General features: G+C 40.9%; 1 protein-coding gene across 1 annotated transcript in view; it reads right to left on the bottom strand.

The window, feature by feature from the left end:
* Positions 1–1,557: 1,557 nt before the first annotated feature.
* SEMA3C (semaphorin 3C) overlaps positions 1,558–27,181 on the bottom strand; it is a 205,568-nt gene continuing 179,944 nt past the window's right edge. Inside the window, exon 18 of the mRNA XM_077473091.1 lies at positions 1,558–12,139. Within this exon, the coding sequence (XP_077329217.1) occupies positions 11,729–12,139 (411 nt within the window). The 3' untranslated portion in view covers positions 1,558–11,728. The remainder of the gene's footprint in view (positions 12,140–27,181) is intronic.

Genomic DNA, 27,181 nt, shown 5'->3' with positions numbered 1-27,181 from the left:
CTGCTCCCGAAAAATACAGGCGTTTTTAAAACTTATTTTTGCATTGATACATGCCCCCTGGGGCAGGACTCCCCAAACACTTTTTATGACAACACCATGCATATAAGCCTTTAAAATTAGCACTTTTGATTTCTCCCATAGACTTTTAAAGGGTTTTCCGCGGCTTTCGAAATTGTTTGCTATTCGGCGAACAGATGAACACCCGATGTTCGAGACGAAATTACGTTCCACTCAAACATTGGGCTCATCCCTACCAAGCGGTAATCTCCAAGGCCAAAACATGCCTCTTTTTTGAGAGAGACAAGACATTTTAGGTGCTGGCAGTGCCAAGGACTAGAACATTTGGCTGTCAACTGCCCCATCTTACATGAGCCTCTGGAATGTGATCTGGGCAGGCGTCTGTCGCTATTTGCTAAGCCTGTTCTTGCAGCACACCTAGGAACTGTGACTGGGAGACAGACATGCCAACACCACATGTTCTTAGTGCGGATGGCTAGTGGAACTGTAAAGCATGTAATTGGTGTGGTTAAGAACTTGCTACAAATTGTAATACTTGGGAACTGTGAGGGAAAAAGCAGGTATCCAGTTCTTAAAATGGGTCTAAAAAAATGTTGTTACAGTTTTGCTGAACTTGAGTGGGCAATTGTTGGTGGGATTCAACATTCCTATCAAGCTGTGTACAGTGTACATGTGACCTAAGTTTCTCATCAAAACATGGTAAGGGGCTCCAGGCTTTGTAACCAATATGCAGAAAGCAGACATTTTATTTTCTCTGAATTTTAATACATCCTGGTCTGGGTCCTGGAGTCTGTTGGCTTTTAGGAGCTTTGGGTGGAACAAAAACTCAATTCCTAGGTCAATATCCAATCTGGTATCCACACCTCATTAATTTGTCTCAGTAGTCCACAGGTCTTTTTATATGTAAGCTAACTGATGCTCAGGACTCTCTCTCTATCTTTCTGCCGTGAGAATCTGCTGCTGTGTAAAAGGCTTTCTTCTGACAGAATACTAAAATGTAGGCTGTTTGTTTTTAGGAACCCATTAGGAGGCAATGCTTTAGTCGGCAACTGATCTGAGCTTTGTTAATGGCTCAGATGTTCTGTTTGTTTTATGCTATGGACTTACTGTATAAAGCCCTCTTGCTTTAAAATTGTCTTTGCTCCCTTGCTGAATACAAATAAAGGTAAAAACAGCTTGGACTGTTCCCAACGTGTCCCTGTCTTTGCCAAAGTGTACCTCTGCTGATAGAAACAGGCTTGTCCTTCATACATCTCACATATTACAGGTTGGTGAATTAAAGTATTTCGGCTAAGAGTGGAGGAGAGGCCAGCAATAGCAGCCTCCATATATTTCTAATCACCAATTAATTGTCAAATGTTATTTCTGAACTAAATCTGTTCTGAAAAAAAAAGGTACTAATAGAGAACAGAAATTGTTGCCAAACTTCCAAAACTATTTTAACAAATGTGTCTTGCTTTGAGATGAAAAATATAAGTACCCAGTATTGTTTCCAATGTATGTTTACATAAAAAAATAAAATAAATCGGAGTTCAGAAATACATAAATGTAAAGTTTATTGTATTGAAACAAGCAATGTATATAGCATGAAATAACTATTCAATTTGCTACTTGAACTTGTAAACACATTCATATTTACCATAATAACAGTTTCATCCTGCTATACATTTCTGTTGTCTAGTTATATACAATATGGGGGGCACAGTGCAGACAGACTTTGTAGATCACACAGAACAAAATTAGTAAGTACCGACTGTAGAAAAAACAAGACAAAAAAATAATATTGGCAGAATAATATGTGTTTGGCAGATATATTTAAAGATATATAAAACAATCTATATACATCATTTCCGAAAGGGTTTAGGACTGACACATTAAATAGCACAAACAAATACATTCTAACAATTATATTACAAAATTAAAGACATCTAAAACGATGAATCCACACAAAAGCAATATATTTAAGATTTTTTGATGGATGCTGAAGTAATGAAACTCCCAATGGCTCCTTATATGTTTTGGGGACTCTACAGGTGATATCTTTTACTTGATTTCATGACTCTGCAGCTACTCTTACAAATCCAAGCAATGGAACCTCACTCTTCCTGCCTCCTACTTTATAAAGAATAAATGGAGATTATAGTGGCAAGAATCATAATCCTAGCAATGGCTGCACGGAGTGAGGCAGAGCTAAGGCATCTACAGAGTTATAAAGAGGAGTTATAACGAGAGAGATAAGAAACCAGTTAGAGGTTGACCCTACCTGCATTCATGTAAAGTTAAAATATCAGTTTTGGGTGGATTTAAACTTTAGGAAATACATTTATTAGTAGACAAACATATTCTTGTTTCTCAAATAATGTTGGAGAAACCGTCAGTGACAAACTATAGCAAATTCTTTGCTTAAGCATTATCTCACAATAATTGAGCTTACTGAAAATATGCATGGCACATTTACATTAAACAGAATATGTCTACTATTAAGTAAACATCCTGCAGAATCACAAGTACTACTAGGGGTTTGTTATTGTCTTTGCCAACCACAAAAACTTTCTTTGTATACCTACCAGATTTAGTTTCACTTAGTTACTAGGGGCTTGACTTTCCAGTATTATGGACTAAGCTGTATCTACCTGTATGATTAGACTAGGAGCACCAGCAAAGCAGAGAGAAAATGGATCCCTCTGGTCCTCAGTGATAGGGGCGGTGGCATCCTGCATATCATGGACTGAGCTCCATCTACTTGCATATTATGGACCATCCACTACCCAATAAAAGTATCGTTAGAATTTTTTTTTTTTTAACTGAGGTCACTCTCTTTGGGCAGGGAAGTGAAAGTTGGACGAGGCTGGTTAGAAAAAAAAGTCAAGTCCAAAGTAACAAAGTGAAAATATATACACAGAGGAAAGTTTTCAGGCTAATAAAGGTAATAGCAGATACCTACTCTTGGGCAGAATTTTTAAACAATTAAGATGGCCTCACAGATTTTCTTAAATGCCCAGACTGTAGCACTAGTAAACCATTTTATGAAAGGCACCAGCAGGAGAAAATGTCCTCAAATTAGCCACACTGTACACATGATGCCCAATGACAACTATTTTGAAAAGCTTTTATTCACAGGATAGTTTGGGTAAAGTGTAATGAGACAAAATGCAAATCTACCCCCTATTTTTTAGACATAAAGCTTTAACATGCATTTTATGATCTAAAATCCACAGTGCTCCTAGTATATTCCCATGTCTGCATGGCGGGGACTATCATTGAGGCAAATGGGTCTGACACACAAGCAGGGTGAAAGGATTTCCATGGAAATGTCACAATATGGGTATTAAAAACAGGGCATACATGCTCAGCTTTAAATCATCACGATCCATCAAAAAAAAAAATGAATGGTTTTAGGTCATGGTCTTTTAAAACTGAAATTAAACTGTAGATAGCTTGAGTTAAATTAAAAAATGAATTAGGAGTAGTAGTAATAGTATTCTTATTACCTACCTATGAATTATGTTTATGCATTTTTATACATTAGGCCGCGTACACACGCGGGGACTGTTCGCTCAACTTTGTCCGCTGAACAGTGTTTCGGCGGACAGTCCGCTCGTGTGTGGGCTTCAGCGGACAGTTTCAGCGGACAGTCTGACGAACAAAGTTTTTCGGAAATTCCGAAAAACTGTCCGCTGAAACTTGGTTTGAGCGGACAGTCCGCCCGTGTGTAGGCTTGTTCGTCAAACTAAGTCTCGCGCATGCTCAGAAAGAATTTACACGCCGAAGGTTGCATTGCAGTGTATAGGACGTCGTTTTCTAGTCCCGTCGTACGTGCCGTTCACGTCATCGCGCACTGTTCGTTCATCGTGTGTGGGCAAGTCCGTCCATGCTAATTTTGAGCGGACTGTCCGCTGAAACTGTTTGACGAACAAAGTTGAGCGAACAGTCCCCGCGTGTGTACGTGGCCTTAGAAACAAGAATGTACTACACAGTGCAGTCATAACTTGTATGCAGACTGCAAGATTTATCTAGCTTTGTGTTAGTAGTGATGTAATATATTTTTTCTAGTAATTCATATGGGGCACTGTGGTAAATTAAGAGACAAAATTCTTATGCCCCGTACACACAATCAGAAATTCTTCCAGCAAAAGTCGGATGTGAGCCTTTGATCAGAAATTCCGACCATATGTATGCTCCATCAGACTTTTGCTGGCAGAATTCCAGCCAGCAAAAGATTGAGAGCAGGTTCTCTATTTTTTGGTCGGAAAAAGTTCCAATTGGAAATTCCAATCGTCTGTACAATTTCGGACGTGCAAAATTCCTACGCATGCTCGGAAACAATTCGACGCATGTTCAGAAGCATTGAACTTCATTTTCTCGGCTCGTCATAGTGTTGTACGTCACCGCGTTATTGACAGTCGAAAGTTCAGAGAACTTTTTTGTGACCGTGTGTATGCAAGCCAAGCTTGAGCGGAATTCCATCGGAAACACCATCCAAGTTTTTTCCGATGGAAAAACCGCTCATGTGTACGGGGCATTAGAAGTCTGTTTGTAACTGAATTGCATGCAGAGTATAGAACAAAGCTATAGGAGAGTATTTGTGTTGAAGAGGAAGATTGATTCTTGGGGTTGATATATATATATATATATATGTATATATATATATATATATATTATACTGTGTATTGTTTATGTTTTGTAGCTACTATGATGAGCCTACCGCAGTGCACTTGTTAAAACCTCTCAAATGAGTGCTAGGTGGAATTTTTCTCTCTATCATAATCACAAGATCTGTCCCGTATTACAGCAAGAAACACTGTATGCCTGTCACAATTGTAGACTTGCAAAAATAAATTTACAGATTAAACTTGTAGAGCAATCAACTTGAGGTAATTGTCAGTACTGTCATATTCCATGCAACATGGGCTGCCTGTGACGGTAGTGAGGCAATTACAGGAATAGGGAAGTACGGATTCTAAGAAACCTTGTTAGCACATTAGGAACAAACTGTTGTTATAATCGCAAGATACAATGAAATGTTTTTAGTTATAGTAAATAATGCCAACAATATTTAAAAATAATAATGGCACAAATAACTATCAGTCAAATTCCGCAGATAATATATCTTGATATATCTCAGATCTATATCTTGAAAAATGTTAAAGCAGTCTTACAGTATAAAGTGGGGTTTAGGCAGTGTGCGCACCTTCTTCAGTTAGCAACTTAGAACAGCTTTCAGCACTTAATGCATGTACCTCTTATAAGGGGGTGAAATGATTCACACATTCATCATGGAATACCTAGACTCTAAAACCTAAGTATGAAGACTATTGATTATGAGACTTGAATGCAAAAACAATATGATTGCTGAAAATAATATACACTTTATGAGCTATTTATGTAAAAGGAAATAAGCAGCAGGAAAATCAGGAAAGTTCAAATGTGACTTTATGAAGCCAATAACTAGCTTAGTAAGTAAGACTTATTGTGCAAAAACCTGAACCCCAAAAGGTAATTCATAGCAAAATGCAATTTGTATTTACAAATAGGCAAAGCTAAAAGCAATTCAAAATATAGCTTGCTAGCACAGAAAGATGAAATTAATCCTGGTCATATTATAGCTTAATCATACCTACAATGTTGGTCTGGGCTTTAACCAATCATGTTTACAATTTTTAGAAAGTTATATATATATATATAGGCTTTTCTCTGTATTAGTGGGGGATTAGTGGCTGATGGGTTTCCATTTTTTGGGTCCTATACGGTGTTTGATAAAATGAAAGAAACCTTTTTAATTTTGGATAAACATGGTAAGTTTGTTTTTGCCACACGTGTTGATTTGCCCCCACTTTCCTGTTCCACAGCAAAAACAGGAAGTTACAGGAAATCCCTCCAAAGGCATCTCTGCCACCAGGGTTACCACCCCTTTGGAAGATTTCCACTTATGCCTGTTCTGATGACAACACAAAATTTGGGATTTTATCAGTGATAATGGTAAACAGGACAGGTAGAGAAGGTGAATCTATCCAAAAGGGGCACAAACAGCAATGCAAACATGTAGGTCTTCTAATCCCTCTCCACTCTATCCAAAACTAAAGAAAAGTTTTGCCTTTAGTTATACACTAAGTAAAGCAACGAATGTTTATGTAGGTCCAATATTAAAATCATACCTTTTCATACCTTAGACATATGTTTTAAGGACTACATATTTTAACAATTAGGAGGATTAGCTACCACAAGCAGGCAAAATAAATCTAAATAATTTCTAACACAATATCAAAAGATGCAAATATTGTTGTGAGATAAGAAAAAAATTAATTCTTCACACACATATATAGAAACTCTTCATCGATGTCATGGAAATTGGGACGTGATATAACATAAGCATTATAGCGTATACAAATATCTCTAGTCCAGACGTTACCCAGTTCCAATGTACAAACTGTTGAAAAGACCCAGTTAAAGGTTACCAAAGACATAACAAACTTGACATTTACTCTCATGTAGCTACTGTATATAAGGTATTTTTTTCAGACTAGACTGTTCACTGTGGATTAAATCGTATTTCAGACATCTATTGTAGCTTTTAGCCTCATGCATGAAAGTGAAGATTTTCTGATCTAAACTCCCAATACAAGAGGCTGCTGCAGGATTATCCTATGATACTTTATTAATTTAAGTGCCACTGCATAGCTCTTTTATTGCAGTGCTTGACTGCCATAGTGACTGTAGACTCCCCAGCACAAATAAAAAGTTGGTTTATATTTTACTATTGTGGTGTGGGCATTGCTGATTTGAATCCCTGGCTCTCAAAAAGGTCTGTCTCTTTTCTTCTGCTGTGTAATGGCTGGTATACCTCCCCACATGTGGAAAATTCATATAAAAATTTACTTTTTTTCAACAGAAGGCAAAGACAGTAGTTGAAACATTAGCCACATTGTGTATAACATAAATGGCATGCCTTGGGAATGATTTATAAAAAATGGAGAAAACATAATTGCAAAAATGGAGCTCTTACAAACAGCACATAAGCCCTGTTTTTTTGTTTTGTTTTTTCTAAAAAGAAACTACAGTAGGTAGCTACTGACACTAGCTTCTATTTTGTTCTAGCTACCATAACTCAGTCCTCACTTGCATACTGAAGAATATGACTCTGTTCTCCTAATTTTAACAGAGGTCAAGCATTTGCCCGGAGTCCACAACCAGCAGTATGTTGGGAATACTTTAAACATACCATGTCAAAGTAAGGTCTATGCCTACATAAGGCATTTCAAGACAGATACACCCAAACTACTTCTTCAGTTTCGAGGGGGCCATCAATTGGTCGATTCACCTGTCTAATTTTTCTTGATATCTCTTAGAGATTACAATGGCATGATTACCAAGGAAACCAGTAGAGAATACTGTGACCAGTGTGAGAATGGTTTGTTGTGGCTTTAACAGGCGCGTGGAGCTAGGAACTCATGCATGGACAGCACGTCACCAAAGTGTCCTACATATATAAGAAACATATGGATGATTCAGCTGTTAATATTTATGGAAGTTTGAAATTGGCAAACTAAATGGACCACTTGCTCAAATAGTGTTATGGTTCTTTAGTCAAAATAATGTTAAAAAACAGTTATACAATGAAAAATGCTTAAAGTGGAATTCCAGCTTACAACTAACTAATCTTAAACTGTTCCCTCTCCCCCCCTAACACCAATGCCAACTAACCTGTGTAAGAAAGATGTATTTACTTGAGAAAGCGCAGACAACAGACAGGCTATCAAAGTCTATGGGTGAGGTTACTACTTCATGCTTTAAAGTGTTACTAAACCCACAACAGTAACATCAGTCTGGATATGCAATACCAGATGCTTATTGCACTCACTGTGCAACCTAAGGGGCTAATTCTCTGCATTGTGTAAAAAGGATGTCTTCTCTGATTCCCCCTTCTTCCACAGTCCCCAAACTATCTCCTGATAGAACGGAGCCGGGGGGGGGTGGATTCCTGGAAGGGTGCGTGTGATCAGCACAGGGTCAATAAGCACTGTAAAGAGGGTCAGGAGTCCTGCAGCCTCATGGGATAATCAGGGTAGAATGAAAACTCCTCCTACAAACTTTAACTAAACACTGATAGAAGTCAAAAGACTGCTCTAACTGCTGATGAGCAAAAGGTATTTAGCAGTTTATATTTACTAAAACTATTGCATTTCCATGTTCTGTGTAATGTGGAAGATCATGTATAGTGAATGCAGGGTCCTGGGTTTAGTAACACTTTATAGCTGTTGTCACAGTGCTTCCTCCTCTCTCCTGCAGTCACCGCTGGCTGACAGAGGGAAAATCACATGACTGGACTGAATCACCCTGAATATAGGTAAGTACATACATCTTTTCTACATAGGTTAGTTAACATAAGTGTTATGGGGGGGAAGGGGACAGTTTTAAGGCTAGTTAGGTGTAAGCTGGAATTCTGTTATATACTGTTAAATACTGTTGAATACTTTTAAATAATGTATATCAGTGACCCAAAATGACATGTGAGACATCTAAGTAAAATAAGACCTTAAAACTGACATTCAAGTGAATGCATAGTGTTAGTTCTAAGTCCCATTGTTATATGTTATAACAAACAATAATCCTAACTATTCATTTTGGTGATGCTGAAGCCGAGATAATTTTTTTACACAAATTTTAACATTTCTCAAGAAAAGGTAATTGAGGACATAAAGGACCATTCTGATTGTAGCAATAAAGTTTAAAACAATTTATTCTGTAAGTAATGCACACACCAGAAGGTAGTGATATACAGGCACATCAGATGAAGTATATCAGATGGTTGCAGAGATCCGAGGAGGCATTGAGGAAGCAGGCTGTCATCACACCCGGCGGTGCTGGGGAAATCCAGTGTCCCAGGCTGGATGGGAGAGGCACAGGAGAAAGCCGTCAGCAGGAAATCTCTGAGGGGAAGACTGAATCGTGCATGCATTCATTCATGATTCTTGAGGCAATCTTGCACGCAATTTTGCCTGATGAAGGAGCACGCATGTCTCCCCTCTAAGATTTCCTGCTGATGGCTTACTCCTGCACCTCTTCCATCCAGCCTGGGACATCAGATACCACCGGCGCCACTGGGTGTGATAACAGTGCGCCTCCTTGGATCTCTGCAACCATCTGATATACTTTATCTGATGTGCCTGTATATGACTACCTTCTAGTGAGTGTATTACTTACAGAATAAATTATTTTAAACTTTATAGCTACACTCAGAATAGCGTTGCTCTTTGTCCTTTATGTTTTTATATCCTAGTCTCTTCTGCTCTCCAGCGTGCTGCCTCTTCTGAATAAGCAAAATAACTAATTTGCTATTCCTGTAGTTATATCCAGGTTGTGTGGACATTGCATGATATCTCTTGTAATACTCTATTTTACAAGAGATAGTATCCACCATTTTATATTCTATAAACTATATCAATTTTCCCCTAACACCCATTTCCCCTATGTAATTCTTGGGCTCATATAGAGGTGTATTTTGCTCCTGCTACAGACATACCTGGCATGACAATTTTTATTGTTTTATAATTGAGGACATACAAACTTAAATCAAATTCCAATTAATGGAGTTTATCATAATATAGAATGCTGAACATCAAAAGTACACATACAGCCCTGACAATATATACCCCACCAGCTGACAGCAATGATATCAGCAACTGGCACATTAAACTTTATTGGAAGTGTGTGTAGCAGCCACAGCAAGCTAAAAGCAAAGCTTTTCCTTATGTTTCATGGAAATGAACAGCAGGATTATTGTCCAGCATTGAAATGCTGCACAAAGGAGAGCTTTCATTACTTTCAGACAGTGATGAATGTTGTAGTAATGTGACGGAAACACTTTCCCTTCAAAGAAAATGTTCTTCTGTCAGCACTCCTGTAATCTAATAGGTCTATTATTTTTGTTATTACGTTAGCATTATTAATTTTACCTTTAAATATTATTAAGAATTTTTTTTTTGTATTATTTTCACATTAACTGACATCTTTTTTGTCGCCAGCCCTTTGTAACAATTTGCAGATTTAAAAAAAGACATCTTATCTTTACAAACTCTCCACAGTACTTTCTTATTCAAAGCAATGCATTTGACTTAATATTACAGTAGGATTGACTGAGTTCTTAGACTAGTGAAAAGATACATGCATAAAAAACTGCCATTAATATAATTTGAACAGCAAAAAGTAGCAAAACAGTTGGTGCTTTTTTTTGCAATTGTATCCCTTTTAACAGTGAAAACATTTGCTGCTCACGTGTAAAATTTTCATCACTTTCAAACTTTGCTCCATCCATTTAACAAATATGCCTTATTTATTCCCATATTTGTGTATTTTTCTCGGGGGACATTCACATTATGCTGGTAATGTTCCTGGTTGAACCCCTTCAAACATTACCTAGATCCCAATCCCAATTTACCTGGGATCTGACATTCTGGAGGTCTAGGTCATCTCCTCATTTCTTCTAATCCTATCCACTTTCTGTTCTCTCGAGTATGCTTCTGCTCTTATGCCACATACACATGACCGGAGTTTCTGTCAGAAAAGGTCCGACAGAATCATTTCATCAGATAGTCCGATCCTGTGTGGGCTTCATCTGACTTTTTTTTTCAAAAATTCTGACGGACCTAGAAATAGAACATGTTTTAAATCTTTCCGATGGAATCAATTCCTTTCGGGGAAAACCGTTCATCTGTATGTTATTCTGACGGACAAAAAACAATGCAAAGGCAGCTATTGAATATTGGCTATTGAACTTCCTTTTTCTAGTCCTGTCCTACGAAATCGCGTTCTAAACGAATGGACTTTGGTGTATTCATGTGTAGGCAAGTCCGTTTTGGCGGAACTCCGTCGGAACGCCATCAGAAAGACTGTCAGAGTTTATTCTGACGGAATAAACGGTCGTGTGTACATGGCATTAGTGTTTTATCACATGGCAGCCCGCTGATTTAAGTAAGAAAATTTGGTCTACAGAAGAGTAAACAGCAGCAACGGATTTTACATTGTCCTCTCTTCCTATTGGAAAGTATTCCTTCAAAAATTTAGCAGAATTACCTTTGAACATAACATAATATCTTAATATAAATTAATGCATTCATGCATGCTTAAAGCAAATGTTTATAGTGAAGTTATTTGTGTGCTTTTTTTATTTTTTTGCAATTTTTTCAGATGATCATTTTACTTCCATATGTATTCAACTTTCAGTATTTGAGAAATGCAAACGTTTCCCCAAAAAGTCTAATTTACATTAAAGGTGCCTTTTAATCACATGATGCAAAGACTGATGATGTGTTGCAGCCTATGATATTCACTTTTTTCATTTGCCAACAGTAGTTAGACTAATACAATTAGATAACTGATAGTTTGCTAAGGATTGCAACCCAGTATTTCTGTGCAACATTTGATAAGACAACAGTATAAACATAAACTCCTTAAGAGCTATCTTTTTTTTTGCATACAGCAAATTGTCAACAAATTCAATTTATTTCCATGTTAATAAAAAAAAAAAATCTAATAAATAAGGTGTAAAAAAAAAAACCTTCAGTTTACAAGAGCCCGAGCAAAACTTAAGACTGAATCTTCTTTTGCTCTACCGAATATAAATAATTCCTTGCATTTTTTAATTTTCATACTTTTTGCCTAGGTGACTTGTAACAACATTTTCAATTATATGGCTGTAATCATAAAACAATGCTTAAGACCCAGGTAACTGATTTCTCCGATTTCTACTTTTTCTGGTATTCAAGAGAACTTTTATTTTGCCGTAATCCCCTTTAAGTTTTGGAACTTCTGACACCTGGCTTTTTTTCTGTCTGCTTTCTTTACAGTACTGGTTAATCATTTGCATCTCTGAGTGACTGAATGATCCAGTAAGGTCCTTGGGATGAAATTGCAGGCCACTCAATGTACTTGCCCAGATCCACTGAGATTTGTCAGTCATAAAACTCACAAGTTCCGGTTCTAAGATTTTCAAATTGATTTTGGCTACTGTTTGCTTAAATCCATTTTCAGTCGCTATACAGTGATACAATCCTATATCAGAGTCTTGGATGGAACGGATAAGAAGTCCCTGACCAGTTGAAATTATCCTTTCATTTAATTTCACCTGTGAAGGAAAAAAAAAAAGGCTTTGTTTAAAATAAACAACAACAATTATAACTAGAATAACTAACTTAAAATATAATTTTATATTATCTGCATTTTACAATGGGATAGAGATTTCAGACATTAATATATTTGTAAAATGGAATTAGACATGTCTTATCCTACTAAAAAGAACATTTACATACATACTTATGCAGAGCATGAACTGTGGGGTGGAAGTCACTTCTCTGCAGAGGTCCGCACACACTCTGCTGTCAGAGTTAAATTGTAACTAAAGGCAACACTTTTTTTTTTTTTAGTGGAGAGGGATTAGAACACCTGTCAGTTTTTATTGCTATCTGTGTCCCAATTAGGGAGATTCACCCTCTCTATTTGTCCTGTTTACCATTATCATTGAAACTGAAATTACAAGAATGATGAAGAAAAGGGTGGCAGCACTTCCAGCATAAAATGATTATTTTATTGAAATTCTATTAAAAACGAGGACATGACATGACATGCAGCCAACTCAAAAAACTGAACTGAACTTTGTGAACATAAGAGGAATAATAATCATTTTATGCTCTAAGTGCCACCACCCTTTTCTTCATCATTCTGCATCTTTTGGCTCTGGACCAAGGCTGGCACTTAGCAGTGGAGACCTGATGATTTGCCTGGAGTGATACAATCCATTTGTTTCACTGAAATTACAAAGAGAATTTCTGATTCAATGGGGTCACTAGTTCTGGTGACCCGGGGGGGGGGGGGGCAAGGGATTCCCCTAATTTGAAGGGATTTCCTCTCGCTTCCTGTTTTGGCTATGGGACAGGAAGTGAAGGAAAATCTTCCCGATGGGTCACAAACGGCAAAAAATAAACTGACAAGGGTTATTACCCTCCCTTACTCAAAGCATTTCTTTGAAAGCAAAAACTTGCATTCAGGGAGGAAGTTCAGGGGCATTTGAAATGCCAAATGCTTGTAAACGCGTGTAAACATGGTAACTCGTGCTTTCGTTTTTAGGCGTTTTCAATGGGGAACTTTCTGACCATTTTCAATGTTAAAAAACAGCCTTCCCAGAACCCTTGTATAATGTAGGCTGCAAGGGGAGAGAAGAAGAGAGAGTGAGAGAGAGAGAGAGAGAGAGAGAGAGAGAGAAAAAGAGAGCGAGAAAGAGACTCTGCTATCTGTCAAAAACGCTTCTAAATACAAACCCTCATGGATGCCGCAAAACATGCATAAACGTGGCATTTAAAAGTGGCAAAAGGGATGTTAAGGGATTTTAAACATCGGTTACTAGCTGTCAACTTCCAGCGTTCAGAAGAGGTTTTCAAATATCCAGTGTACATGAAGCCTAAAGCTCTTCAATCAGCAAAGCTCCTGCTTTTGGCTAACTGGAGAGCGCTAACTGTATCTCAGCAGGGAAGGAGTGTCAGGCCTCTACAGAGAGCTCACAGGTTCCACACAGAGAGCAAGGGTCTTTCTCTGTAGCATTCTGGCAAAGACAGAATGTTCTACTCAGGCTGTGGTTGCCTTCTAAAAAAAAAAAAAAACTGTAATGCCCCATACACACGAGTGGACTTTCCGACAACAAAACCGTGGACTTTTGTTCGAAGGGTGTTGGCTCCAATTTGTCTTGCATACACACGGTCACACAAATGTTGACCAGCAATTACGAACTTAGTGACGTACAAGACGTGATGTCTCCATTTGATTCTGAGCATGCCAACATTTGTTAGCGGAAAGTCCGAACAAACGCCTGATGGAGCATATACACGGTCAGATTTTCTGCCAACAAGCTAACATCCAACATTTGTTGTCAGAAAATCTGATCATTTGTATGCGGCATAAGACTTTGCACAAACTTTGTTTTATTACACCTGGAATATATTTAGCTAATTTGATTTGACTATCGATCCCACAGTTTTTCCCCAATGCGTTCATATACAAGCTATTAAATGTTTAAATTCAAAACCAACAAAAATGTAATCTTAACAATATTACTAAATTACAAAATTTGACTGTATAAGCTATAATGATACATAACATAGTAAGAATACCTGTCAGAAGGTACTATTTAGTTTGATGGCTAAGATGTCTCCTGGGTTAAATGTGGATATTAAACTTATGGCAGCATGACTTCTACTAAAAAAAATCTATCACTTTTTCTAAAGTTATGTGATAAACTATTTCACTGAACTATATTAGTAACTTTTCTTTTTTACTACGAATAATGCATTGAGTCTGATCAAGTAATTCTCGTTGGAGGTCAGATTATTCACTGCAGATTACCATGGATCACTGAAGATTAAAGTCCAGATGAGGGTAACTTTCTTATGATGATGTGGTGCAAGAATTGTTGTACGCCAGGAAGAAGGGATGTTGCAAGGGGCCCAAAGAACCCCTTTACCAACTTCTGAGTGGTTCAAAAGTTTGGACGATTCAAAATATTTTTTCATTTGTGACAAATTAACCTCCCTGGCAGCAGCGGTGTTGCTAGATCTACAAAAGATCTGGGGCTAGAGCCCATAGCAGCGTAGTAAAGAAAGTCATAATCTTGGGTGGGCATACACATGTATATATATATAGCAATATACGTGTGTGTATATATATCCCTAGAGAGCCCCCCACTTACATCCGGGGCCCTAGAGACCCCTCCTTACATCAGAGTCCCCAGAGAGCCCCCACTTACAGCAGGGTTCCCAGAGAGCCCCCCACTTACATCAGGGTTCCCAGAGAGCCCCCCCACATACATCCAGGTTTCCAGAGAGCCCTCCTTACATTAGGGTCACCAGAGAGCCCTCCCCTTAAATCAGGGTCCCCAGAGAGCCTTCCCCTTTCATTAGGGTTCCCAGAGAGCCTCCCCCTTGCATCAGGGTCTCCAGAGAGCCTCCCCCTTGCATCAGGGTCTCCAGAGAGCCCCCCACTTGCATAAGGATCTCCAGAGAGCCCCCCACTTAAATCAGGGTCCCCAGAGAGCCTCCCCTCCCCTTGGGGACCCCTGCAGAGACTCGGGGCTATGGGCTCCAGATTCGGGGCTATAGCCCCAAAAGCCACCCCTTAGCGACGCCACTGCTTGGTGGTATGATTATGTCAGATTTTTGATGCTCAAAGCAGTAGAATGTTTTGCATGGAAATTTGGCATTTTATAGGCCTATAGGCCTGTAATCTTTAGGAGTCTAGTAGACATCCTGGGTATGATAAAGTTTAAAACACAAAATCATAAATTAGAATATAATAAATAACTATAAATAATTATAACAAATAATAATATAATAATAATAATGAAAATTATTCAATAATGTAATCAAATCAAAAACACTGAAATGTTCTCAGTTGCAGAATTGTCACTGTCATTACTTTCAGTGTTTGATGAATGATTTCCCCACAAATCACTATTGCTCAATTCTGCGAGTGATTCTAATTTATTATCACTGTTTTCTAGCTGGTCTAAAACCTCTTTTGACGTAAAGGGACACCTTTTGGTTGCTATGGGCAATCTCCAGTTTCCAGGCAGAAAAAAATGTTTTTAAAATATAAAACTGCATGCAAGGCACTGGACAAACCACTAGGGACAAAAGGGATTTGAAATAATGTGATACAGTAATGTAATCTGTAAGATTACAGTGTACTGTATGTGTATTGTGTTTTTAGCTTTTTGAATTTGACGCCGTACTCCATCCCCGTGCGTTGCAACGCTCGCATGAAACGAAGCTCGGCGAGGAGACAGTTCACACATACAGCGGGGAGACATCGCAGGATCCTGGGGACAAGGTAAGTAATTTTGCCTGAATCCTGCGATGCGATCCTGAGTGTTTTGCTCGGGATTACTGCTTTTGGTACTGAAAATTCACCCCGTGCCACACTTGGGATTACCGCTAAGGAGGTTAATATAAAATGTGATTGTTTTAGGTTAAGTTATCATTTAATCTGCCATACTGTCAAAGTATTCTGTATGATGGTAACTAAGCATAGTATACAAAACGTGAGAGTGGCCCATATGTAGCCTAAAAGAAAAACTGTCTCTTTCTTCCTGTTAGCTTCTCGAGTCCATGCTCTATATTCATCAGGAAGACTGCTTTAAGCTGCTTTGGGCAACACAGACAGCCTTTCATTCCACATACAAGAATCAACAACCGCACTATATAAAACATCTGTAAAGTTGGAGTCACACTTGGAGAAAAGTGAGATGCCATATGCTTTTGCATAATTTGGGGGAAAATGGACTGTATTTTTATATGCTATAGTTCAAACCAGGGTTGCACCAATACCCATTTCGATCAAGTAATTGTCAACACCCGAAACTGACACCTTTGAACTTCGATCAAGTAATTGTCAACACCCGAAACTGACACTGATGCAGTTTGAGCCCATACAAAATGAATGGGCTAAAATTGCACAGCAAAGAATCACATGCAATTTGAACAGGAATGCAGTGCGATTCCTGTCCAAATCACTTGTGGTTTTCCGCACCGCTCCTGTGTACACCAAGGCTTGTCATAGTGATTTCAGCCTGGGTATTTCAGCCAAAGGTATCGGCACTCAGTATCACTGAGTACTTGACTGAAAGTATTGATACTCATACTCGCAGGTAAAAAACTGGTGTCGGTGCAACCCTGGTTCAAGCATCTGAAAGCAATTGAAAACTACTAATGACATTATGGAAACAAGTTAAATAGTATACTAATTACATAAACATTAGATGCAACAGACAGGCAGAGTATTACAGTAGGTCTTAAAAACTGAGGACAAAAGTAAAAAAAAAAAATGGTACGTGTTGAATTGCCTATTTTCTCTATAAATAAATATGTGATAGATGGTGTGAATTTGAAACTTATACATGTTATGTGATCATGGAAAAGTGTGCATTGCAGGATACGACTACTGACATAAGTGTGAATATCCTGACGTTATATAGGACGATTTTATATTTGCGACCCTTCTCTACAAAGACCCCGTTGTATGGTAGAAAGGACTGATATGTTCACTTTCATCACGTATTCCATCTGGTTCTAAATAATTCCCAATCTTAATGTTCACTCAGAAGATCGCAAAATACTTGGACGTATTTCCCCCTGTAAAATAAGCCAGTAACATTTGTTTCTTGGCAATAAGAAGACTAATTTCCAGACAATGATGCTGACATTGTCTAGAAGGAAAGCGCAGCTGCTGATTTGGGTCATACAGTAAGGTTAACAGCTCTAAATTGTAGAAGTCACACAAAAAAAATGCTGTTATAGAAATCAATAATAACACCAATTTAAAGCCCAATTAAACTCTCAGTGCAAATGATAAAATATTATCGGGGTGCAGCAAAATGCTGTTATACGTATTATAGGTCTCCCACTTTCAAATGACATTAACCCCATTCATTGTTACAGTATATATCAAACTATACTCATGGTCAATTTGTAAAACTTAAATGAAATAAATAAATATATATATATATATATATATATATATATATATATATATATATATATATATATATATATATATATATATATATATATATATATCCCAGTTCTGCCTAGCAAAAAGTGATGCTGATCTCTGCTCCATGTGATTGGAGCAGAGATCAGTGTTCACTAAAAGAAAACCCAGCCCCCAACAGTTAGTAACACGCCTCTAGGAACACTTAACCCCTACACTGCCACCCCCTGGTTAACCCCTTCGTCAATTTTGGGAGCCATGTCACATGACCGTGCAATTGTCAGTTAAAGCGACGCAGTGCCGAATCGTAGAAAGTGGTCTGGTCTTAAGCCAGCAAAATGGTCCGGGGCTGAAGTGGTTAATGTAATTACATGGCCTTTTTTAACTTTGAATTCACTTTTAAAACTCAGCTGCTCTGTAATCACACAGGTGTATCAGGAGATCACAAGCAGCCCCTCCCCCTTCTACTCAGATCACAGGTGTTCTCAGAGGACAAACTTCTCCTCTCTTCTGAGAACAAATGTTCTCTGCTTCATAAACCGGGTGCCAGAGGAGAAGATTTTTCTCTGAGAACTGAAATGAGATAAACGATCTTTGTTTGAAAAACGTACACCAATAGGTCTCCTATTTTTGTAATGATCATACCAACGCAATCTGTCTCCCTTTTGTATGACATGAACCCCATTAATTGTTACAGTATAAACTATACAGTATCAAACTATACTCATGGTCAATTAGTAAAACTTGAATTCATGCGGGTTTTATATATATTTCTATACAGGTATATATATATATATATATATATATATATATATATATATATATATGCACAATCAATTGTTAAAAAAATCACGACCTGGGATTCAACCCCCCTCACGGTCTTAATCCGGCATTTCCACGATTCCTGTAACAAGTGTAGAGCAGTTCTCTGAATGACGGCTACCTCATGGACCTACTTTGCCAGGAGGCCGTCATAAGATGTCCTCCCCTGTGGGTCATTCGCAGCACGCTATGTAATCACCAAGTCAACGAGACTCAGCTGATCACAGATCGGAGAAAGGGGCCTGTCACGGCCCCTTACCATGTGATTAGCTATCAGCCAATGACAGGTGATCACATGATGTAAACAAGATGGGTAATCGTTTTTTTCCCTCTCCTCATGCTGACAGCCTTCCCCCTTCTGTGGAAGGGACAACGGTCCCAAAGAGAAAAAGGCACAGCCACAACATCTGTGCCCACCAGTGCCACTTGCCAGTACCACCTGCCAGTGTCCACCAGTGCATATCAGTGCCACCAATCCATGCCCACCATGCGTATCAGTGCCTCTAATCAGTACCAACTATCAATGCCCACTATGCCACCTATCAATGCCCACCAATCAGTGCCCATCAGTGCCTTATCATCAGTGCCACCTAGCAGTGTTGTTTATCAGTGTCACCTACCAGTGCCCATCGCTGCCACCCATCAGTGCCCATCGCTGTCACCCATCATTGACATCTATCGGTGCCCTTCAGTGATCCCCATCAGTTCCCTTCAGTCCTGCCCATCAGTACTCATCAGTGCTGCCCATCAGTGCCACCTCTCAGTGCCATCTCTCAGTGCACACCACTGCCGCCTCATCAGTGTCCACCAGAGCCGCCTATCAGCGTCAACCAGTGCTGCATTATCAGTGCCCATCAGTGCAGTCTCATCAGCATACACCAATGAAGGAGAATTACCTGTTTGCAAAATTTTGTAACAAAATAGAAAACAGTTTGGTTTGTCTTTTTAAAAATTTTCAGTCTTTTTTTTTTTTAACAAAAAATAAAAAATCCAGCAGTGATTAAATACCACCAAAAGAAAGCTCTATTTATGGGGAAAAAAATGATAAATATTTAACTTGGGTACACTGTTGTATGACCGTGTAAGTGTCGTTCAAAGTGTGAGAGCGCTGAAAGCTGAAAATCGGTCTGGGCAGGAATGGGGTTTAAGTGCCCAGTAAGCTAGTGGTTAAAGAAAAAAAGAAAAAGCCAGCAAAGTTTATCACAACATTGCTCAGTGCTGAGAGATAAAAAGAAACATTGTATCATTTGGTTCTTTTATATCAAAGGGATGAACATTGGTCTGTAAATGAGGTCAGTTTAACCACTTAAAGACCAGACCTTTTTCTGACACTTGCAAGTTAACCACTTGACAACTGGGCACTTAAACCCCCTTCCTAACCAGACCAATTTTTAGCTTTCAGTGCTCTCACACTTTGAATGACAATTACTCAGTCATGCAACACTGTACCCTTAGTACTGATTTTTTTATCCCTTTTTTCCCACAAATAGAGCTTTCTTTTGGTGGTATTTAATCACTGCTGGGTTTTTTATTTTTTGCACTATAAATCAAAAAATACAGAAATTTTGTTAAAAAATATATATATATCTTTATTTCTGTTAAAATTTATTGCAGAGTATTGGCGAGCAGGGCCGCTGATAGGGCAGTACAACCAGCCCTGTTGTACCGGGCCCGGCCAGCAGGGGGGGCCCGAGCAGCTTTTAACTTCTAGCTAAAAAAAAAAAAAAAAAAAAACGAAATAACTATATTAACCTGCACCCACTTGATTACTAACATATATAAGGAATATATATTCATTTCCTGGGCCCCATCAGGTTACCAGAGGGGCCCAGGAGGTGAAAGCAGAAGAGGGACTTTTTTTCTATTTTCGGGTGCAGGGATACAATGCTGTGCCGCATGCTGTTCTCAGTATACCTGCACAAACTAAAGTTCTTCCTGCTCACTGTATGCCTCTCCGGCGGATGGATATTACTGTTATACGGCTCCCTTCATCCAGTAAGTGCTGCAGCTTGAGGGACTTATCACTGGGACGGCTGAGACAGACAGAGCAGCAGGAGTAATCTGGTCAATGGCAGTGGTGCACAGGCAAGCAGTCCCCTGCACACACACACACACACACTGACAGGTCACACTATTGTAGCATGTGCAGTCCCTAGACTCTGTGTGCTCATGGTTATTATCATTATGATGATCAGGGCACAGTAGGTGCTGTATGGCTCTGTCAGTGTAACATGACTGTGTGGTGCTGACTTTCCTGATATATGACTGTACTGTGTGTTACAGACTATAACTCAGCACAGCCATAACAAAGTCAGCATCACACAGTCATGTTACACTGACAGAGCCACACAGCACCTGCTGTGCTCTGATCATCATAATGATAATGACCATGAGCACATAGTGAGATGCTACTTTTACACATGTGATGGGGGAAGGGACAGTAAAAATACATAGCCAAGCTGCATTTTTACCACCCCCAAACCACTCTCCTTTCATAACCTTTCACCCAAGCTTTGCAATTAGGTCCTTTTTCATGCAGACCTGATTGAAAGCTCCGTATGAAGACACAAACTGAATGGGCACAGATGTCAAAACACTGACATCTCTCCCATTCAGATGCAGTTATGATTGGTGGGGCGCTGTAAATGTTAAATGTTCCAGCTCCTGCCTCCTGCCCTGACAGCGTGGAGGCAGGGGTGGGGTTATGGGCGGAGCCAGGGTGGGTTGTGGGCGGGGTCAATGGGGCCCCGTCAGGTAGGCTGTATGGGGCCCCATGATTTCTAACAGCGGTCCTGTTGGCGAGTATTGATGAGTATTGGCAGAGTACTGGCAGAGTATTGGCAGAGTATTGCACAGTATTGCACTGTGTTGCAGAGTATTGCACAGTGTTGCAGAGTATGGACAGAGTATGGGAAGAGTACTGTCACTGAGCAGCGCTGTGGACACTAGACATTCAGCCCACAGCGCTGCTGCAATCCCTCCCCCTCTCCCCTTGCACTGTACCGATATCGGTACAGAGAGTGGAGGGAGGAACATTTGATGGAGCGATCACATGGTAAACAGCTGATATCATTGGCCGTTTACCGTGATTCGTGATGCGCCAGATCTTCCGGACCCGGCGGTCACGGATGTTTCCGGGAGTGTGCCCCAGAGGAGAGCAGGATTCTGGGAGGACATCCATGGACGCCCTCCTAGAATAAGCCGACCACACTGTAGCCGTCTTTCGGATATGGCCCGGTCGGCATGTGGTTAAAATCAGTATTTGTGCTAGAAATTTACTTACAAACCCCAAACATAATATATATATTCTGTAGCAGAGACCCTACAGAAAAAACAGAAAGGCCTGAATTTGTGGCAGTGCCAAAAGATATGAGCAGTCATGCCACTACCTCAAGACAGAGCCAACATAGGTCTTGAATTTTTGGGTCGATTTTATGAAGAAAGTATCAGACCTGATACTTTTGGATAGCATCTTGTAACCTATTTATTGTTACCTATTTGCAATAGATGATTTGTGAGACAGGTAAAGGATCTTATCAATCTGTTTAACCATGAAAGTCACATCAATGTCTGTCTTCCATTGATGAATAAACTTCAGATTTGGGGCATCAGATGGAGTAGTCAAGAGACCATAAATAAGTGAGAGCATGTGTATAGTCAATTCACCCCTCTGAAATATGGATTCATAATGGGTAAGATTGCTAGGAGCACAAACGGCTTTTCAAAATATCTGAAGAAAATGTCGAAGCTGGATAGTACTCCAAAAGACCAAAGGTGGATGAAAGGTTATCATGAGACCAAAAATCAAGAAGATGGGACTTCCCGTCTGTTGAAATTGCCTAAGCTTTCTATTACTGAACCCAGGTATGAAATCCGGGTGTCTGATAATAGGTGTCATAGGCGATATGGGGGATGAAGGCAGCTCTTGTCACTTGTACAGTGCCACTAAGCAGTCCAATGGAAAACTACCTGGGTCAATAGCCAAGGCATTCAATACAGTGAACTAGGATAGTCTTTGAGCTCCATGTATACCCATTGTTTGGCTTGTTTGTTGCAATTCAAGTCCACAATGTGTGTAAGATGGCCTGCCCAGTAATAGTGATCTATATCCAGAAGGTCAATGCCTCCTCTGTCCCTAGGTCTGGCTAAAAGCTGGGCGTTCAGTCTTGGCCTTCGGTGGCCAAAGAAATAAATAGAGATTGCATTCTCATGCAGCTTCACCCTGAGGACCACCAGTAAACCCCCACAAGGTGGGATATAGACATAACTAGTGTCAAATTATAACCATGCTGCTGCTGTGTACAGAGTTTTGAAACAGAGATGAAAGACAGACTCTCTGGACTACCTGTAGGAAGATGCCTGCTGAATGTTCAATAACCGCAAGCATGACCCCACTGTGATAGCTGACTAGGTCTCTGGTTGGGTGGAGTGCTCTACGTTGTCTCTGGATGCTGTGCATGATATGAGTCTCTGAGCCTGTTACAGCCTAGAAAGTAGAGGCCTTGGCCCAGGTGTGCTGTCAGGAAGTTCCAGCCAGTCGGGTATTGGTAGTGGAGAGCAAAGGGGGCTCAGTCCTTGCGCACTAACAAGTGAAATGGGTGGCCCCAGCAGTTTGTTGCTCCCACAGTCCTGAGGATCTCCAGGAGGGGACTTATAGCACTTCTCATATGGAGAGTAAGTTGAGGGAGGTCTGGAAAAATTCAATCCTGGCTCAGTCAAAGTCTACAAGGCCTTTGGGCCATTCTGTCCGCATGATCTCCTCCTTTACCATGTAAAAGTGAACTCTTGCAAGAATGTCTCTGGGGGGAGAAGTGCAGCCCCCACACGATCCCTGTACTTTGTGGAAACGGTCCAACTCCCACACCTGGGCCTGTTCCAGAGCAGCTACCCATGTCTCTAGATTAGATGTCGTGGTTTGTACAATAGTCCCCTGGGTTTCAACTGAATCTGTTGTTTTAAGTCATGGATATTCTTAGACTGTGGACTCACTATAGATGCTGCCATCTCTGATATGTCTTGCTTAGTGGAGACGAGGGTCAAGAAGGCTTGTAGATTCTTATCAATCTGTTGATCATGGTCTATGGATGACACTGCGCCGGTAGGTGAGTGTGATCTAGGCAGAAGTATTGACTGAATTGGGGAGTCCAGGTGAACATCTAGCCTGTGTTGCTTGTTGGACTTGCCTGGTCTCTTTTGTGGAGAAAATCCAGCTTCAGCTAAGTTCTGCAAAAAGTATATGGTTCTGTTGGGTCCCTGGTGTTCCAGAGAGGTCACAGGAGGATCACCCACTGGAAGAATAAAAAGCTCAGAGCTCCCAGCTGGTATGTTTTGGCAGCAGCATTGATTAGCCACGCCCCAACAGTCTAGGTTTGACTTGGGAAGCAAATCAGACTGCTACAGAGATAATGTTGCTTTCACACAGGGAGCAAAAGCTCTTCTATGCAGCAAAGTCCAAACTCCTCTCTACTAGAGCCGAGTGGTTATTAAAAAAACAAAAGCACAAAAAATAAACAAAACATATAACATTAACTATTTTGTGCACACTCGTTTTATTGTTAGAATTTGCCCTGGGACTTAAATTGACCAAAAAAAAATGTATTATTATTATTATTATTATTAACCACTTCAATACCAGGCACTTATACACCTTCCTGCCCAAGCCAATTTTCAGCTTTCTGCGCTGTCGCTGTTTAAATGACAATTTCACGGTCATGTTACACTCACCCAAACAGAATTTTTATAATTTTGTTCCCACAAATAGAACTTTCTTTTGGTGATATTTGATCACCTTTGTGGTTTTTATTTTTAGCTAAACAAATAAGACCGAACATTTTGAAAAAAATAAAAGTTTTGCTTTTGCTTTTGTTATAAAATTTTCTAAATAAGTAAGTTTTCTCCTTCACTGATGGGCACTGATAAGCACTGATAAGGTGGGTACTGACAGGCACCGATGATGGGCACTGATATGAGGCACTGATGGGCACTGGTAGGCGGCACTGATGGGTGGCACTGATATGCAGCACTGATGGGCATTGATATGCAGCACTGATGGGCACTCGTGGGTGGCACTGGTGGGCACTGATAGGTGATACTGATGGACACTGAAAGGCTGCAAAGATGGGTACGTATGGGTGGCATTGATAGGTGGGAATGCTGGGCACTGATAGGTGGCACTGCTGGGCACTAATGGGCATTGATATGTGCCACTGATGGGCACTAATACACTGCACTGACAGGCATCCCTGGTGGCACTGGCAGTGGTAGGCATTGTGAGTGGGCACTGATTGGCAGCTGCCTGGGCATTGATTGGTCGCTGCCTTGGCATTGATTGGCATTTCCCTGGTGGTCTAGGGGGGGCATACCTGGTGGTTCAGTGTGGATGGCCATCATGGTGGTCCTGGGCGGCATGATGGTGGTCCTGGGTGGGATCCATCAGGAGAGCTGCTGATCGGCTCTCCTCTACTCACATGTGTAAGACGCGAGTGAGGAAAAAGCCGATCAATGGATCTTCCTGTTTACATTGCGATCAGCCATGACTGGACACAGCTAATCACTTGGTAAAGAGCATCCATGGGAGGCTCTTTATCAAGATTAGTGTAGCGGTGTGTCAGACTGACACACCACACCACCTGTGGCTGTCTGTCAGACGCGAGTGAGGAAAAGCCTATCAACAGCACTTCCTGTTTACATCGTGATCAGCCATGATTGGACACGACTGATCACGTGATAAAGAGCCTCCGTGGGAGGCACTTTACAGAGATCAGTGTAGCGGTGTGTCAGACTGACACACCACACCACCGATCGCCGTGATATGCGCCCCCATGGGCGCGCATCGGCTGTTATCCTGCAGGACATCATATGATGCCCAGTCAGGATAACTGAACCACCGCCTGGCCACCATTTTGCAATAGGCCGGGCGGGAAGTGGTTAATAATAATGCATATAAGACTGTACCTGAAAAAAATGAATATAAACTCCAGAATAGCAAAACTTTGATATTCATAAAATGTATATTAAATAGCATAGAATAGCTGACTTACTGAAAATAATAAAATCAATTATATTCCCTCATACTCCTGTTTGAGCTGAAGTCATGGCCAAGCTATATCTAAAGTCCAAAGCCTGCACCTCCAGATCCTATGGGCAAAGGAATGCCTTCCAGTAGGTGACAGATAAAGATGGAAATGAAGGCGCCCAAAAAAATACTGGAATTTCAACAAGAATCAAAACAACATGGGGCATGCTGTCATTTGAAACATATGCACCAGGAATATTCAACCGCAGTGAATGTTTAGTGAATGTGACATGTTATAATATACCCTATAAAGTGTAAATCCAAAACATTTTTTAGTGATTGACAGAATAGAGAAAGTCATATTTCTAGATGAATTAAAAAAAAATATATAGTGAAGCGTTGCCCCTTCTACTTAAAAATGATTATTAGTTAGGTGGGTGGCAGAGCAAGGCCAACTGTGTCACATATTTCTCCATTCCCATCAGGGACACTAAGGCTACATTCACATGGGCAGGTTAGCAGCAGCCAAGGGCAGATGCTTGCAAATATTAGTAGATTCTTGCTGTTGGATGTAAATGTTGAAAAAAGGAGGTTCATTACACTGCACCTCTGTGGAGGTTGCTAGGCAGTGGCGGAATTATCAGGGTCGCACCAGTCGCATCTGCGACTGGGCCCTTGAGTTCCGCCACTGTAGGGGGGCCCGCCGCCGCCGCCCGGGAGATAGACATGCCCGGGAGATAGATGGGCTGCTTCGCCTATCTTCTCCACCCATCCTCTGCTCTCGAACTCACGGGGACAGTCCCCGCCTACTCTGCCCATCCTCTCCGCCTGCACATCACTCACAGTCTTCTCTGTCACCGCCTGCACTCACGGGATCAGTCCCCGCCCGCTCCGCCCATCTTCTCCGGCTCCGCCTTCACTCAAGGCGTCGCCCATCCTCTGTCACCGCCTGCACTCACGGGATCAGTCCCCGCCTGCTCCGCCCATCTTCTCCGCCTTCATTCAAGGCCCTGCCCATCTTCTCTGTCACCGCCTGCACTTATGGGCACAGTCCCTGCCATCTTCTCTGGCTCCGCCTTCACTCACAAGCCCCGCCCATCCTCTCTGCTCGCCCAAGCAAGACAGCAAGGAAAAGGAACCACAAGTGATCTGCAAGTGAGTGGCACCCATCCCTCAATATCAACACTGCCACTGATCCCCCCACACCACCATTACTGCCACATGTACCCCCCACACCACCACTACTGTCACTGATCCCCCCCACACCACCACTACTGTCACTGATCCCCCCCACACCACCACTACTGTCACTGGTACCCCCCACACCACCAATACCACCACTGATCCGCCCCACACCACCACTACTGTCACTGATCCCCCCCACACCACCACTACTGTCACTGATCCCCCCACACCACCACTACTGTCACTGATCCCCCCCACACCACCACTACTGTCACTGATCCCCCCCACACCACCACTACTGTCACTGATCCCCCCCACACCACCACTACTGTCACTGATCCCCCACACCACCACTACTGTCACTGATTCCCCCCCCAAACCAACACTATTGTCACTGATCCCCCCCACACCACCACTACTGTCACTGGTACCCCCCACACCACCACTACCGTCACTGATCCCCCCACACCACCACTACCACCACTGATCCGCCCCACACCACCACTATCGTCACTGATCCCCCCACACCACCACTACTGTCACTGATCCCCCCCACACCACTACTACCGTCACTGATCCACCCACACCACCACTACTGTCACTGATCCCCCC

The sequence above is a fragment of the Lithobates pipiens genome, unplaced genomic scaffold, assembly GCF_037356315.1.
Source record: "Lithobates pipiens isolate NorthernLeopardFrog02 unplaced genomic scaffold, aLitPip1_a1.2 Scaffold_8, whole genome shotgun sequence".
NCBI lineage: Eukaryota > Metazoa > Chordata > Amphibia > Anura > Ranidae > Lithobates > Lithobates pipiens.
This window is presented reverse-complemented; position numbering and strand designations above follow the sequence as displayed.